General features: G+C 32.4%; 2 protein-coding genes across 3 annotated transcripts; one reads left to right on the forward strand and one right to left on the reverse strand.

Moving 5' to 3' along the window:
• The first annotated feature begins 1,187 nt into the window (after positions 1–1,187).
• Positions 1,188–5,228, forward strand: LOC128157768 (metalloproteinase inhibitor 3-like). Its single transcript, XM_052820385.1, has 5 exons — positions 1,188–1,523; positions 2,154–2,296; positions 2,623–2,728; positions 3,275–3,396; positions 4,261–5,228. Exons 1-5 carry the CDS (start codon positions 1,409–1,411, stop codon positions 4,426–4,428), a joined length of 654 nt encoding a protein of 217 aa, XP_052676345.1. The 5' UTR covers positions 1,188–1,408; the 3' UTR covers positions 4,429–5,228.
• A 719-nt stretch (positions 5,229–5,947) lies between these two features.
• Positions 5,948–14,734, reverse strand: LOC128157769 (metalloproteinase inhibitor 3-like). Of its 2 annotated transcripts, none has more exons than XM_052820387.1 (6): positions 14,714–14,734; positions 11,269–11,394; positions 10,728–10,831; positions 9,331–9,427; positions 6,356–6,477; positions 5,948–6,138 (listed from the first exon to the last, which is right to left on the reverse strand). In XM_052820387.1, exons 2-6 carry the CDS (start codon positions 11,390–11,392, stop codon positions 5,956–5,958), a joined length of 630 nt encoding a protein of 209 aa, XP_052676347.1. In that variant the 5' UTR covers positions 11,393–11,394; positions 14,714–14,734; the 3' UTR covers positions 5,948–5,955. The 2 variants fall into 2 exon arrangements, with proteins under 2 accessions (XP_052676347.1, XP_052676346.1); XM_052820386.1 differs by lacking the exon at positions 14,714–14,734 and adding an exon at positions 13,447–13,689.
• Between the last annotated feature and the right edge of the window lie 1,476 nt (positions 14,735–16,210).

Raw genomic sequence — 16,210 nt, forward strand, 5'->3', positions numbered from 1 at the left:
CTTTTGTTTACGTAATAAATCTGCTTATATCTATATACATGTCTACATAATTTGCCTTAAATTTTGTACACGAACTTCGCTTGCAGATAACATAAAATAATGCGCTTGCTGACATTCTGACGTTCGTAGACACGATACGGCTTCAAAATTAAACATGGAATAAATAAACCAATTTGACCTTTTTTAAAAGAATATATGTATAATTTAAATTCATAATTGCTCAGAAAAAATTATTTTCGACTTTTATTCTGTTGGTGATAATCATCTAAATTCTAAAATTATTTGAAGTGGAAATTTTTTTATTAATGATGATGCTCCTCGCGGGAACAAATTGCAACAAAAGCAAGATTGTTGATCAAAATTTATTTTTGGGAATATTAAACATTATCAGAAAGCATTTATGTGACGGTGTTCGGTTTCATTTTACGCAATATATACATGGAGTGTGAAATTCTTTTGGATTGTTTAAGTTTGATGAGGCTTTTTTTTTTAACAATATCTTTATATAAATCGATTTTTTAGATTATTTTTAAGGATTTTAAAGGAAAAAAAAACTCAAAATTTAATTAACTGCAAAACACTTACATTGTACATGTACGCACCTAGAAGTTTTTCGCATATGTTGGCGTAGTTTGGAAATATATTAAACTTTAACATATTACATTCAAATAGTTTATTTAACATTGATTTTATACGTACCACGATTGGTGACAAAATTAGAAACTATAGTCGCATATTGAGCAGCTGTGTCTCTACAATTACAGGGACATATATAAAATAATAATTACTTATTACACCAGGAGAGGATTGGTAAACAAATATCCCCGTGCTCTTGACGTCTGTGTCCTGGAAGTTAAAATATTCAGTTATCGTCAGATAATTACCATTTTAGTTACAATTAATCCGCTTTTAGTTCTTGTTATGAATGCAATATGAAATAAATGATATTAATATATTGAGACCTAAAATGCCAGAATTTGGTAGATTGGAGGAAAACATCCCTTGACGAATTTGGAGATGCGTAGAACTTCAACTCTGTTCAGCGGTCAATCCGTCATCTAATATCCATGCCCCCACTCTCCGAACTCTCGTAAATGCATTTATTCCGGTCCGTATTCCCCGCTGACGCCATGGTATCTAATTGGACACATCGACAACGATTCCTCCCCAAGAATACTTAATTTCGCTTCCCTCTTGATATCTACCGGACAGCCAAAACATTGGCTGATCTGTGTAATTCGTACATCTCCTATAGGTCGCGCCGCGGTCTGAGATCTTACTAGAGACAATCCATCGATCGGTTTTTATGGTGATAAGATCCGAGACTTACTTAGTTTTAATTTGTCGGAATCGCCAAGTCCACAGTTTTCTTTTTGCTGCCCCGTAATCTGTGGGAAATCCAGTCGCTATGTCTGGGCGCGTGTTACCATGGATATGTTTGTTCCTGGGACTGATGAAGTTTTCTAACGCCTGTTCCTGCTATATGCCACGATATCAAAACTCGTTCTGCAACGCTGAATTCGGTCAGTAAAATTATTTTTATTCAATTTAATTACAATAGGTGTGTTTAATGCTTCTATTCAGGATAATGAAAACCTTTTCAATTTTTTTTAATTTAATGTTCAATTTATATTTATTTTATTTGATGGTTCTTTAATTTAGAAGATATAAAAGGGTGCCTTTGTTTGTACAATGCATTCAATTTGATATTTATTTATTTTTTTTGTTGATTCAGCAAAGATTTTAACGTTCCTCAATACACCTTGAAAGAAATTCTCATATCAGCAGAATGCTTACTTAAATATTAAAAATAGCATGATAAATGAAAAGTATATTAGTCAAATAAGCAAAAAAATATGCAATTTTGTATTTAAAAAATAACGAGTTTCATAAATTTAATTTGGTAAATATGAACAAAAGTCCGTCGCAATTTAGAACTTATCTCAGTTTACAATAATTTATTGCGAGTTACCAATTTGGGATCTTACAAAAGTAATACATACACCAAAAAAAAACCAACCGTAAAAAACTTTTTAAAAAACCCATAAAACAAACAAACAAGCAAATAAACAAACGAACAAAACAAAAAAAACAGGAAGAAAAGAACACTTACTAGTGCATCAAACGATTTCTTTTGAATTGCCTTATAACAGCCATCACAGCAAACGTTACTTCCTCTGAGCTGTTTTTCCGGGACGGGAGAAGTTTGAGTTCCTACGTGCAGGAGAGCGTAATTCCGGACCGACATCAGCGCCTGGAGTATAACTACTCCATTGATGTGCTGGACATCTTCAAGGTCAGCAATACGATTACTTTAAAAGACTTTAGTTCTATGCCCTCATCTGGGTTTAATTTACGATCAGCTCCTCTCCTCTACAGAGAGAGAGAGAGAGAGAGAGAGAGAGAGAGAGAGAGAGAGAGAGAGAGAGAGAGAGAGAGAGAGAGAGAGAGAGACTTTTGGCTAGAGGAGATACTATGATGCATGTTTTTGTATATTTTCGAAAAATATGCTTCAATCTCTAGAAAAAGGAAGGAATAAAAAAGAACTAATGGAAATATTCCAAAGTGTACACAATGCTTAATGATGAAACATGCTCTAACAATGTTGGTTTATTTTTAAAGACGACTCCCACTTTTGAGACGGTCGACCAGAACTACGTCACTTCCGACGCATTTGACGGATCCTGTGGGATCGACCTGTCCGTGGGGACAGTGTACTACATGACGGGTCAGATATACTTTATAAAGTTACACCTTTTTTTATTGTGGTAGCTTAATTTTGTGAATATACAATTAATTGCCCGTCTCATTTATAATGCAACTAAACACGTCGCTACAAATCTGTTAATTTAAATTAAATTTGGTTATCCTCGAAAATCGACCCCTTCGAAAAATCGCTCTGCATAACAAGTATAAATTTACGTGTACTATTGTATAAATCTCAAAGCCAATATATATTAGATGATTGTTTTCCTATTAATACTGTTTTAGTATTATAAGTATCACAGACATAATTATTATATCACGATTGTTCTTGTTTATATATTGAGACATTCAACGTTAGTACCTGTTGTCACTGGTGCCACATATATGTCAAATCATAAATGAAAAAAAAAAATGTTTAACAAACAATTTTTTTTTAGATAAATTTAATCGACAGTAATGATGTATACCGTGTTTGTGTGTGTGCTCATGAAGAATGGTTTCGATATATTAACTCAAGTGACAAAGCGTCCCTGAAATGACGTTATTTACCCTGTTATGAATTTGACAGGTTACGTCAGAGAAGACCACATGGTAGTTTCGTCCTGCTTTACCACGGCGCCTTTCTCGGAGCTGAAGGCGGGGCACCTAGAGGGAATCAGGGGGCTGTACGCCGACAACTGTAAATGTCGGGTAAGACAACCGGTGTCAAGACATGAAGTACATTAAACTGTTTTTTGCCAAAATCATTCAATGTAATGTAATTTAACACAATTTATGTAATGTATGCATGTCGGTGTTGATATGCTACATATAAGTGTATAAGCGTTTAACAGGATTAGTTAGATTTCCTATATGAAAGTGTGAAGGAGCCAATCGGAATAAAGCATGAAATTTTAATGTGAACATGAAAATTTCAATGAGTTTACCCATGGTCAGTAAGCGTATGCGAGACTGACTGTGTGTTTCCGACAGTGAATGATGTGTAGTATATACTGGCAGGAAATAACTATTCGTTTAAAGGTCTGAATCAGATACCCTTCATCAAAACTCCTCGAATACGTACATGTAGCAGCAAGAAGCTAGGTGGTGGTCTTTCACTGGTTTTAAATAAAACTTTTTACTCATTTATAATCTAGATGTATAATTAAACTTTCAAATCGAGTGTTCGATCCGCTTTTTCCCTGCCCCGTTCACTTTTAAAATCGAGGGTACATGTCTGTTCTTGGCATCATGATTTTAACGATCCGTCGAAACTTACATCTTAATTTACTTATCATTGATAGTCACACATTTTTAATCATCTTAATGATTAAACATTAACTCTTTATTTTGATGATTTTCAATCATTTATAATCACTTGTTAATCAATCATTCAAAGCTTTTATTTAATAATTTTATTTTGAAATAGAAGACTTTGACAAAGTGTACACTGCTTAAAATATATGCGAGAGAGCGAGAGAGAGAGAGAGAGAGAGAGAGAGAGCGAAGTCAGATCAACCAGAGTCTGTCGAAACACTAGAGGGAATCTGATCAATTTCGCTATATTTTTTTAAGGTAAACGAGCTGATGATGGAAAAATGGAAGAAGAAGAAGGTGTGCCAGGCCGAGTGGTACTCTCCGTGCGAGGAGGCACAGGCCGTCTGCGTCAAAAGAAAAGGCGGGAAATGTGTTTGGCGCCATATTGCAGACGAATCCTGCCTACTGGATGATGAGGACAAATAGATATATGGACGCACGTTCATGTTTAACGACTATGTGTATTTTAAATCTTATTTCTACATGTATGTAATTTTTTAAACGATTAAAGTGGACGAAGTTCAACAGAAAAGGGTACGTGTTAGTTAAAGCAATATGAGCTGTATTTTTTAGAATTTTATTTTGCTGCAAAAACCTGTTAGTATGATAAGTCTGCACATAACACAAAGTTTTATGATAAATAAGATTTAATTTGAAAACATCATTAATTTTTGTCAAAGGAAATATTTCTCTTCTAAGGAATATATAGCAAATCAATGTTTGTATAGGACGACAATAATTCAATTTTGCTCCAAATAAGGCTTCTTAACGACCATTTCCACAAAAATATGGCTATAACAGAAATTTAAAAACCATGATATTTTTGTAATTTTAGTAAAAAAAAATTCATTCGTTTTATCAGAAATCTAATTCTATGAAAATTTAGACTTATAAAACTAATTTCCAAAATTGGACATAGATGATTTTGTTATTGATTCACTGGTCTTGAATTCATTGATTACTGGCTGTATTAATATAAATATGTATGTATTACAGGTAAACCATACCATGCATGATTTTTGAAATACTCCTTTCTAAAATGTTTTCAATAATTAAGATTTTAATTTGTGGAATGAATACATAAAAGATGTACTTGCAAGTGACATTCGATGGCTCGAACTTCGATCGCTCGAAATTCTTGATCTCGAAGTGAAATCACTTCACTATATATAGCTATAGCAATTTATTGATACCTTTCAGACCCTGACAAGTGTAAGAAGGGGGGGGGGGGGGGTGGTAATCACACTGGAAGTTCTTGATCTCTCAATGTATGTATTATCAAAATTTGTTTGAAATATTGTTGATTTTGTTGTTGTTGTTGTTGTTTTTTTTACGTAAGTTCATTGCTCTGATAAAATTAAATTTCTTTTGTTGACGATTAAAATCTTATAAATAGCAAGACTGAAAAAACAAACAAAGCTGGTCTTTTATTGAGTAATATTTTAACTTACATGAATAACAAAATGATACTGATATTGAAAAATTCAATATGACCACCACTTTATCAACATTGATTTTTCAAAAACTTTTAAAAGTCTACTAATCATGAAATCTTTAAAACAAAAACAATTGCACTTTTTAATAGCAGTGATATTCAAAATATATATACAAATATATGTGTAATATATAATTAATGAGACAAATTCTTACAATGATATTGCATTGTTTGTATATATACATATTAGTATACAAATTAAAAAGAAATCTACATTACACGTGTAAGTTACACAAAATATTTGAATTACTTAAAAGAATCCATTATTCGGAATCAATTAAAGTAACACAGACCGATTACGTACCCCGATTCAGGGTTAAGTTTTTAAAAAAATGGTTTAGTATACATGCAAAAAAAAGTAGTTCCCTGAAGTTTGAAATCCCCGTCTTCTACATGCTCACACGAGCTGCCTCTTTGATTGTTTTTAACGGTATCGTTTTGATTTTCTTGTTTTTGGTTTATTTTCCTCGTTGCTTTTTCCGGAATTTTCCTTTCCATTGACACGTTTTCTTGCGATAGACACAAACAGCGTGGTTGACGTAGCAATCAACGTCAAATAGTTTTGATTTTCGAGATGTGCAGCCGCGAAAACCGGGATCTTTTGGACTTAAATGGTATGGACTGTCTGTACCAATATCAGCCTGAATGAAAGAGAAAGTTTTAAATTCAGAATCGTTGCAGCTTATAAAACGGATTAGGTTGATTCATTTATCTTCTTAAAATTATCAAAAATTAACATCTAAGACACATCAACAGGAAAATTAAGAAAATATCCTTAATATGCTTTTGCTTTCATTTAAATGAGACAGAAGAAAAAAATGAACAAATTTGCATGGTTGATATGTATTTGGAACTCACAATGCAGCGGCAGTTCTTTTTATAGAGCTTACGCAATCCCAGCTGTTGGGTTTTAGTCAGTGTATGTGTCAACTGCATGAAGTTACACTTGGTCATCCTCATCTCATTGTCCAAGATCACCCCTAATGAAAAATCGACGGAGTCAAACAATTAAAAAGAAAAGCCACAGAAATACAAGTACGCTTCGATGTTTCAACATCCAATACTAAACATTTAAAACAATTATACGTGGGCGAAAAATACGGTTTGATAGTAAAAAAAAAATAAGTCGAACTTTAAAAATCATTTTGAATCAACTGCTATATCAGAAACTTTAGCACACATCATTTCTTTCGATAACCAGTTAGAACTTTCTAGAATAATTTAAGAGTAGAACATTTTGAAATTGCAAGGATCAAAGAACCATGGTTGCCACCTACATGTACACGTTCTAACCACTGAGCCACTGAAGTCACAAGAACTAATGATCTTAATGCTGTACATAATGTTATGTCTGCTAAGTTGAGCTGTCTTCTGATTTTGATCATTTTTGCAAAAGAGAAGGAATTTTGGTGTTTTACAGAGTGATATGGTTTTAATTAATTCATTGTGGGTCATAACCGAATCCAAGCTTTTGTTGACTAAGTCTGCACTGTTTTAAAAGAAATCATTCGTTATATGCAGATAGCAGACCATTTCTTATAAATAAACTTCGTTAAATTATAGAGTTTTGCCAGAAATATTGCAACTAGATAAATTTGTTGCTGATTGCTTTTAGGTTAAACTACAGACAAACTACCTTATTCACCCATTTTCTGGCTTCTGTGAAAAAATTCCCAAAGTAAATATAAATTGTAAAGGAATTGATACCATATGTTACAAAAATTAACCTTGACAAAGTTGTGAAACACCCATTGAAACTCATGCAAATCTCTTATCAAAGAGAAAAATGCACATTGCGTACATCTTCATCTAAAATCTAAGGCAAGTAATTCAACTTAATTTTTTTTAATTTAATTCAAACGCATCTCCGTTTATGTTCAAAATTAAATAATACAAAATGTCATCCCATTTCAAAATACAAAAAAACCCATTTTTGTTACACATCTGCAAATTGCACAACTTAAATAGTGCAATTATAGAAATTAAATGTAACTTGCACCTGGGCACTTTAAATTCAGTACATTTGTAACTTAAATGACGAAAAGAGAGAGAAAAAAATTGAAAATATTAAGAAAAAAAAAATAAAAACGATTTTTTTCTTCAGTCCTTCTCCGTCAATATATTAAGTACGCACATTGGGAAGGCGAATCATTGAGGACTTGGATTTTATTCATTAAATAAATGTACATCTGGCTAATAACTGAAAATGTTTGTAAAACATTACTTAATATCACTGACAAATCGTCTTTCGATTCAACAACTCCAACAATGTAGGGGACCTAATATAACAACTTAACACCTGTGATTTCAATGAAATCTCGAGATAACATCACTAAATAAAAACCTAGAAGTTGATACACAGCTCTCCGCTATCTGATTTGGATCCATTATCAATTTAAGGGCCATTTGAATCTATATGAAACAGATGGATATACACTAAGTGTACTTTTATTCATTAGAAAAAATCAACACAATTAGAATATATTTTGAACTTCCTATAATTTGCTAAATCTTCTTTTCTAGACGTATTTGGTTCATCAACGTGTTGTTTTGTTGTTTTAGCATACTAACCCCCCCCCCCCCCAACCCCAACCCCCTTATATCTATTCCGAACATGGGTTTAATTTTTATTTTTCGCTTCATTTTCTACAAGGTATAGATCAAAATGTTTTCTTTTTAATATTTAACGGCGTTTATTAAATCATTTCAAATCATCAATATTTTCCCTTTCTTTGCCTTGTCTTTATACCAAAAAATCACTAAAGCGACCTGTATGATTGTACTTAATAAAAAGGTCAAGTTTGAAAAGAAAAGCACAATGCAATGACGTGCCATCAGGTTTGAAATGTATCGTGTTTTTAATTGTCAAATTAATTGTTGGTCCGTGTCAAACACGCTTGAATAAACTCGTAACCTTTATCGTTTTAAATTTGCTGCTGTATAGATGTCGCTTCAGCTGTTGAACTTAGCCTTGCATATTGGACGTACCAAACAATATTTCACAATGTCATGTCAAGTGGCCGTGTTCGAACCATAACGCACGATTTAATTTTAGGTATTAAAAGGAAGTGATGTTACACTTGCACTTTTGTACCCCCCCCCCCCCCAGCCCCACGCAAACGCGCAAGCGCCCAGCTCAACTGCCATTATGATACTATTATCAATTATATTTTAAGTAAAGCAATTTCGGAACTTCTAAAAATTTACCGCAATGACAAATAATTAACTTGTTTTCTGTATGAAGTATATAGGTTGAAGTCGTTGATTGTTGTTAAACATCTCGACCAGATTGTATTTGATTCTAGACCACATCCTAGCGCATTAAGACCAAATTGCAGCAATATTGAACATCCTTCAGTTGACTCTTTGCAGAAAGGTCATGGTCATCGTTATCAAAACTATACGGAGGTATTCCGAAGATTATATGCCCAATATCTGCACTATTTTTACCTCTGACAATGTCATAACATATAATTTGAAGATATTTAAAAAAATCCGAAAAAATACCATGTTTATAGTACACACTTTTAACAGTGGTACACATAGTTTAATATTTTGGTAACAATTATGTTTTGTCTTAAAACGTCGAAATAGTGTATGCCTGTCGAGAAAGTGTAAAATGAAGAACGAAGTCGTGTATTAAAAGTTCTTTTTTTGCCGCTACTCAACTTGTATATCTATGAAGATAATTTTTCGCTCTATCACATATATTGTCATTATTGTCGTTTAAAGAATATTTCTCTAAAACCCACCTGAGCAGACAGCTAGCATTTGAATTACATTCACAGTGTACACGTACCAAATGAATGTTGTTATTTTGTTATTCTCCTTACCCATCATGATATACTTTCGCCCGATTCTTGGTCTAATATTACATCCCAGTGGCGTATATATCTTTGTGTGGTCAATGTTCTTGAATTTTCGTTCTCCCTGGAAAAGAAAAACAGCTACAGTTACAACAATGTACCCAACTAATGACCTCACGTACCAATTTACAAACGCTTCGGATCGAAGGGATGTTTTGTAACCTCCCCCTTCCCCCACATCGTAAATTACATTTTTATATTTAATTTAAATCTATCTTGGTGTAAATTAGTTTATATTTCATTACATCATAATACCACGGTATATTTACACTGTTTGAATAAAAGCGATAGAAGATGGGTATTACATGAACTTAAGACGAAACGGTTTTGAAAATTATAATACACTGTACATCAGAATAGATTTTTTTAAAGGGTACAGATTGTAGTGAAATATGAACCGTCGTTTATTGATTTGATACCATGTAATACTCAAGCTTGAAAGGACGTTTACTAGTATTTTTATTCTGTTTAATGATGTCGAATATCAATATATAATTCTACAGTACACATGAAAAGGCTTTTGTTTGAGAAAAAAATATTAAAAATGTGTTTTAATAAGGATGATACGGTTATATTAATCTAGAAAAGTTAAATTCGGTAAATTTCTGACGAGCTAGTTGACCATTAAGATTGCAAATGAAATTATAATCAATCACTTTTTATGAAGTTGTTAGATGATGTTTACCGTGACTTTCCGATCTTGAGACACGATTAACTGTAGGTAGTTAAAGAAAGATTAACTTTAAATGCTTACTATTTCACTATTCACTTTAAACGGTTACCGTAGTAGTTAAGTAATTGTTAGTAAAAGAAAGTTATTTCACTGTAAGTGGTTGAGCATTGTGCAATTCTGGTAAATGTTAAGAGCTGATTTAACCTTTTTGTAGTTAAGAGTTAATTACAGATATCTGTTCTGTTAAAATTGTAAGTTATTGAGTTATTTGTAAGATGATTCTGAGTGAGTCTAGAATAAATGCAAGTGACTGTTGAGATTGATAATGTATTTAGCCTGATTAGCTGGTTGATTAACGATAATAATTACCAGTGAACTAAAATTGTTTTAATCAGTGGAATGCTGATCGGGAATGGACGTTTTTTTAAGTTCAACTGTTAGATGGTTGATTAACGTTTAGTTATCGAGAATTGATTCACTGCGAGTGATCGAGAGTAGATTAACTGTAAATAACTGTAACGAATTGTTAAGATTGAGGAAGTTTATTCACTAAAATTAACTTTAAGTAATTGGAATTTATTAAGGAAGCTGATAATATCATGCAACTGCCATCAAGCGCTTTCCAGCTGTAAATAAGAGAGAGGTTTTTCATGCCAGACAATCAGGAGTCGTAATGACACTTTCTTCTGACCTTGAACTTCTGATAGATGTGGACATGAATGTGATTGCCAATTGGACGGCCCGGGACCTGTTTGGAATACACTCGGGTGATGTTCGTGATGTAGGCTTTGATGACTGCAGAAGACCAAGTGAAGCCGTCACCAACTTTCCTCAAGTCAATACTCAGTCTCAAGTCTGAGTTGAGTTGAGTGAGTTGAACAATTTTGGTGACGGTGGAGCCAATTCTCGAAGGTTAAATGTATTTCGGACAACAATGATGCATAACATGATTTTTATTCGTATTACAGTAATAAAATATAATGCTATTCATATGTCTTTATGTAATCTAAAGTATTCGCACAACCTTTGATAATTTTAATTTACATGAAGAAAACAAGATTAATTACCAATAAAACCAAATAATTTTATTAGATTGAAGACTTGAATATGATGTATTAAAGGTAAGTTTTGTATTTAGCCAATTGGTTCATATACATGGTCCAAAAATCAAATTTAATGATAAAACATGTAACAACAATTTTGATTTGAACACATTGCATCAATAGTTTTACCTATATCAGACTTGCAGTACAACCATTGGGGATGTTCTGGACCGGGACATTTGCAACATGACGTCAACTTCGGTCTAAACAGGCACAGCATGCTAAGGAAGAAAATCAACCCTTTCCAATCCATCTCTGAAAATGAAATTCCCTTCCGCCATATAAAATATGTTTAAGAAACATGTGTTCTTTTTTCTTATTAATTGGTTAATATTAAGGTAGTATGGGGCACCTCCATGCTGTGACGTATTATTTATCGAAATAAACAATAAAATCAAGTAGAATGTTATAAATAATTGCTTTCTCAAAGTTGTTTTATAACAGGGTAAAGCAGAAGGTTAGTGGGTTCACTACGGAGCTGAAAGTCATGAGTTAGAATCACGCTGCTGTTTTTTTAAATTTGTACTTTTCCAAAAAAATTTAAGACGTATTTTTTTTGTTAAATAATGTAAAATTTGAAAATTCTAAATTGGTAAAGCTAGTATTTAATTATAATGTACTTTAATCCACATCAATATCGACAGGTGTACCATACCACCTTAATAACTGCAGAAACTAATTTTGGCCAGAATTTGCTTACACGAAATTTATCTCATTGGTTGAGAGATTGATCCTATAATGTTTTTGATCGCATCCCAGAACTTGCTCATAATTTAGACGAAGCTTCTGCAGCAACAAGTTTTTTGTATGGTATAATAATGAAATAAATGGACAAATTTATGTCTGAAACCTCAGTCGCTGTTTTATAATGCATTCCGATCTAAAAGATGTAGAGCTTGGACCAATGTGTCTCTCGTCCACATCTTTGATAATGTTGAAGGTTAATACAAACATACATGAACGTGACACGTGCAAGAATTCTCACACGACGTCTTGGCTTAGGGTGGTCGAATTAAAAAAACACAAACTGAATGAGTTGGTATCGTATTTCCGCCACACACAAGCCTTTCTACCAAGTGAAGCCGTTTTGAATTGGAAGGTTAATTGCGCAGTTAATAGATTTGTATTTATCATGTATATGTTTCACGGGAAGGTTCCTTGCCTGGAGTCTGTTATCATACAAGACCCCAGAGAGAGAGAGAGAGAGAGAGAGAGAGAGAGAGAGAGAGAGAGAGAGAGAGAGAGAGAGAGAGAGAGAGAGAGAGAGAGAGAGAGAGAGAGAGAGAGAGAGAGAGAGATAATTTTCTGAATCATTCATTTTCTTTAATTCATTCAAATTTTCTGTTATTTCAAAAATAGCGAATTCTTTGACTAACTGGCATTTTTTAAACAGCAGGCAACACGAATGATTGATAAGAAAAGTACAACCTGTTTAATTAGCTGTATAATAAGAAAAGCTAACAGCGAACTGTCGGAACAAGCTTTACGCACCGTCTATTATAATCCCAGAAGCACGACAGGGTTAGCTCTGGATCAAAGACAACAAAGTTTTGCTTTTGTTTGCTTTGAGAGAGTTTTTTCCTTCTGAATTTGGTCTTTTGGGATAAGCTTGATCACGCTTTGATTTAAGTGTTGTTTATTTTTGTTAATTTTTTTTTATCGGCATCTCTTCTTGCAAAATATTATGCGCATACAATGTTTGTTTTTGATCTAATTATGTACAATGTAATATTTTTTCATACCATACGGTACTAAAGGAGGGTGTATGCATGTTAAGCGAAATCTAGACATGTATTAATTTAATTCATTTCTGCTAATTAAATCTGCGAATTTTTTTTTTTACAGACAATGAAAATTAAGTAAACTTTGAAACAATTTTCTTCGGTATTATACATTCACGTTTAAAATAAACCCAGTTCAAGATTAAAGTTTTTTACAATACTTAAATAAAAAGCCATAAAGTAAAGTTTGTTAAATATAAATGCAAATAAACAAAAGATTTAATTTAAAAATTATTAAATAAATAAACATCAATAAAACTAAAAAATAAAATCCGTTCTTTGAACGTGTTATATTTATTATCTGCACATCAAATTAAAAGACGAATTTTGAACGATTTTAAAAATAAAAATAAAGAGATAAAATTTAATGTCCTTTTTTATACCATGCATGCGTATATAATTTGAAGAAGAAACTTATCAAGAAAGTTTAAAGCGCATTGAAGTTTCTTTTAATAAAAAGTATCACAAGATTAACGACCTTTAATACATTGTTCGATTACAGATTTCAACGTCGTAATTAGCTTACCTTTGAGCAACAAATCCAATTGATAAATCTATCAACAATTTTTTGTTGTTGTTGTTTATACGGCAGCAAGAGGTCAAAGGGTGTACAGGCAATTTGCTCTATGTGACATTAAGCCCCGTAGCAATAGTCCCTGTCGTTTGCGAGATCAGATATCTGTAATTAACATTTCATCCAAACTACGGGGCCAGCCAATTCAATGTGGCATTCCACACATAACTGAAACGCTCGTCAAAAATCGTAAAAATTCAAACTGCGAGACCTTCAGGTGAAATATACACATTAGATTTAATTCTATTACCCCTGTTATTCGGGAGAGTTTTTAGCCCCAAGTATACCATGTTCTTGCCAAGTTTCAAACGCAGGGATTTTCTTCTAATAAAAAAAATAGGAGGGGATTCGCAGTTTCCTATAATCAACGTTACTGATTTAAGAGGGCAAGTCAGGCTTTTTATGACTGTAAATCGTATACATGTGTCATCCATTGTATGTTTACCAACTATTTTATTCTATTTATGTTACCGTATTTCTTACAACATTGAGTTGCGGTAACCGTTTTAGGTGTAACGTATTATTTAACTCCCTAGTTGTATTAAATAGGTCACTTTTTAAAAAAAGTAAGCAGATATAAGTGTTCATTTATTTAGTTGACACCTATATGACAATTTTAGGGAGCATGAAATCATTCAAACTAGGGCCTTATATTTTTTTAGTAGCCTCTTGCAAATAGGCGGAAGGTAGCGTAAACCGTGTATAAAATTGTTATGGTACATACGTATCTAAAAAAAAAAGAATGACACGACAAATTTACCTTGCCTAATAACTAAAACAATTGTTTTAATTTCATTTTTTTAAACAGATGTACAAAGGAAAAGGGTAGCGCGGGTCGGTATAGCATTAAAGTTTTTAACGATACAACTATATATATATATATATATATATATATATATATATATATATATATATATATATATATATATATATATATATATATATAAAATTTTAGCAGACGAAAACACAATGCTCCAATACTCAATTTCTTTCGAATTTAATCCATGTAGCGCTTTCGCCTTATCGACTTTTCAGTAAATTTTAAATTGTAACAGAAATAAAATAAATCAAAAAAATATATGAAGTAATTAATATACATATAATATCTTTTTACTTTAGAACACTTACTGTTTTCATTCATTACGGCTGAATATTACATTCCAGTACACACGTTTAATTTCTTTTCGTAAATTACCGAACTCTTTTAATGTTTACTTACCAGTGTGATGTCTTCAGTTATTTTTTTTTTAATTACACTTTCCTCCATGCACTTGTATTGTCATTAACGTGTTGCATATTTTTATTTAGTTAAACACTATCATGAAAATGACTGTACAACAAATACCAACTATTCACTCCTATCTTAGGATTCCATGAATTTGTACTGCTTTAACCTACTTACATGCACATTATTTTATGATACTTTCGATTTAAATAATCTCTCTCTCTCTCTCTCTCTCATTAAAATTTATTAAAATTAGATATTAGATCCGCCCGCTTACTTACTACTTTCGCTTGTTAAGCAAGTAAGCGAGCGGATCCAACACATAATTTAAATTACTCTCTCTCTCTCTCTCTCTCTCTCTCTCTCTCTCTCTCTCTCTCTCTCTCTCTCTCTCTCTCTCTCTCAGCAATGACTATAACAACGGCAGCTTTAAACACAGTGGATACTTATCGACAGCGTACAGGAATGCATGCTTGTTATTAGCTGATATTTATATATAGCTTATATATAAAGTAAACTGAAATAGATTGGTTTAAAAATGTACAATATTAACTCGATCTGCTTTGTATCACATACAGAAATAAGACAACAATTTTTTCAATTTATAGTAGGATATAATTTTCTGTCCTACACGTACGAATAACTGTAGTTTCAGTTTCAGTGTTTTTTTTATTGTACAATGTATATACTCTATAAACCGCCGCCCTACCCTAACGTTCCAGGAAAAACGGAAAGCACCTTTGTTTGCCAAGTTACTCCTGTGGTAAAGTTAAAAGCAGTGGCGAAAGGAAGAAACAATATGCTCATGCACGTATATTGTTCTACTTACAGATTTAACCAATTTCATTTCTCATTATTTGCGTCAATTGTACGATTAAGACGCTTTAAAAGTTATCTTTATTCTTGACCAAATGGACCATTTCCTTACGATCATTTATCCTTATTTTATTTATAGGACTTATGAATTGACATAGATGGAAGCCCAACAATATGCACATCTTTGAAACTACAACTGATGACTATATATGGTAAATGTACATGTAATTTTAATTGCAAATTCCGTTGACCTGTATATTTTGTGTAATTAAAACTATATTAACATTATATATCTGAATATATAAATTACAGTATCTGTACCCGATTTCAATTGTACATTTTTATTAGTACGATAAAAATATGTTGAAATCTGATAAACCTATCACCTGAATAACAAGGTGATGTTGTTGTGATTACAAAAAGAATTGTTGAATCTGTAATTTCCATGGTTTTTGCTTGTTGAATCGTATCAAATCACATCAATAATTCGAATACTTTCTTCAAAGAACCATTAATTCAGGAGTCGGGAGGGCTCGATGGTCTTATTGAGAAGCCAGGCTCTACTTAAATACGTAAGAGAACATTCAAATTTTAAAAGTAACATTTTAAAAAATTTTCATTACTTTTTGATAGTTTATGGCTAACCCTTTGAGTTAGATTTGATGGATAATCTGT

The sequence above is a fragment of the Crassostrea angulata genome, chromosome 8, assembly GCF_025612915.1.
Source record: "Crassostrea angulata isolate pt1a10 chromosome 8, ASM2561291v2, whole genome shotgun sequence".
Lineage (NCBI taxonomy): Eukaryota > Metazoa > Mollusca > Bivalvia > Ostreida > Ostreidae > Magallana > Magallana angulata.

What these genes read in the sequence shown, in the direction of transcription:
- LOC128157768 (XM_052820385.1), top strand. Translation starts at nt 1,409, where the DNA reads ATGTCTGGGCGCGTGTTACCATGGATATGTTTGTTCCTGGGACTGATG. An exon ending in ATGTGCTGGACATCTTCAAG is followed by an intron (nt 2,297 to 2,622) that starts GTCAGCAATACG and finishes TTATTTTTAAAG; the next exon opens with ACGACTCCCACTTTTGAGAC. An exon ending in CCGACAACTGTAAATGTCGG is followed by an intron (nt 3,397 to 4,260) that starts GTAAGACAACCG and finishes TATTTTTTTAAG; the next exon opens with GTAAACGAGCTGATGATGGA.
- LOC128157769 (XM_052820387.1), bottom strand. Translation starts at nt 11,392, where the DNA reads ATGGATTGGAAAGGGTTGATTTTCTTCCTTAGCATGCTGTGCCTGTTT. An exon ending in GCGAAAGTATATCATGATGG is followed by an intron (nt 6,478 to 9,330) that starts GTAAGGAGAATA and finishes ATTTTTCATTAG; the next exon opens with GGGTGATCTTGGACAATGAG. An exon ending in AAAAGAACTGCCGCTGCATT is followed by an intron (nt 6,139 to 6,355) that starts GTGAGTTCCAAA and finishes TCTTTCATTCAG; the next exon opens with GCTGATATTGGTACAGACAG.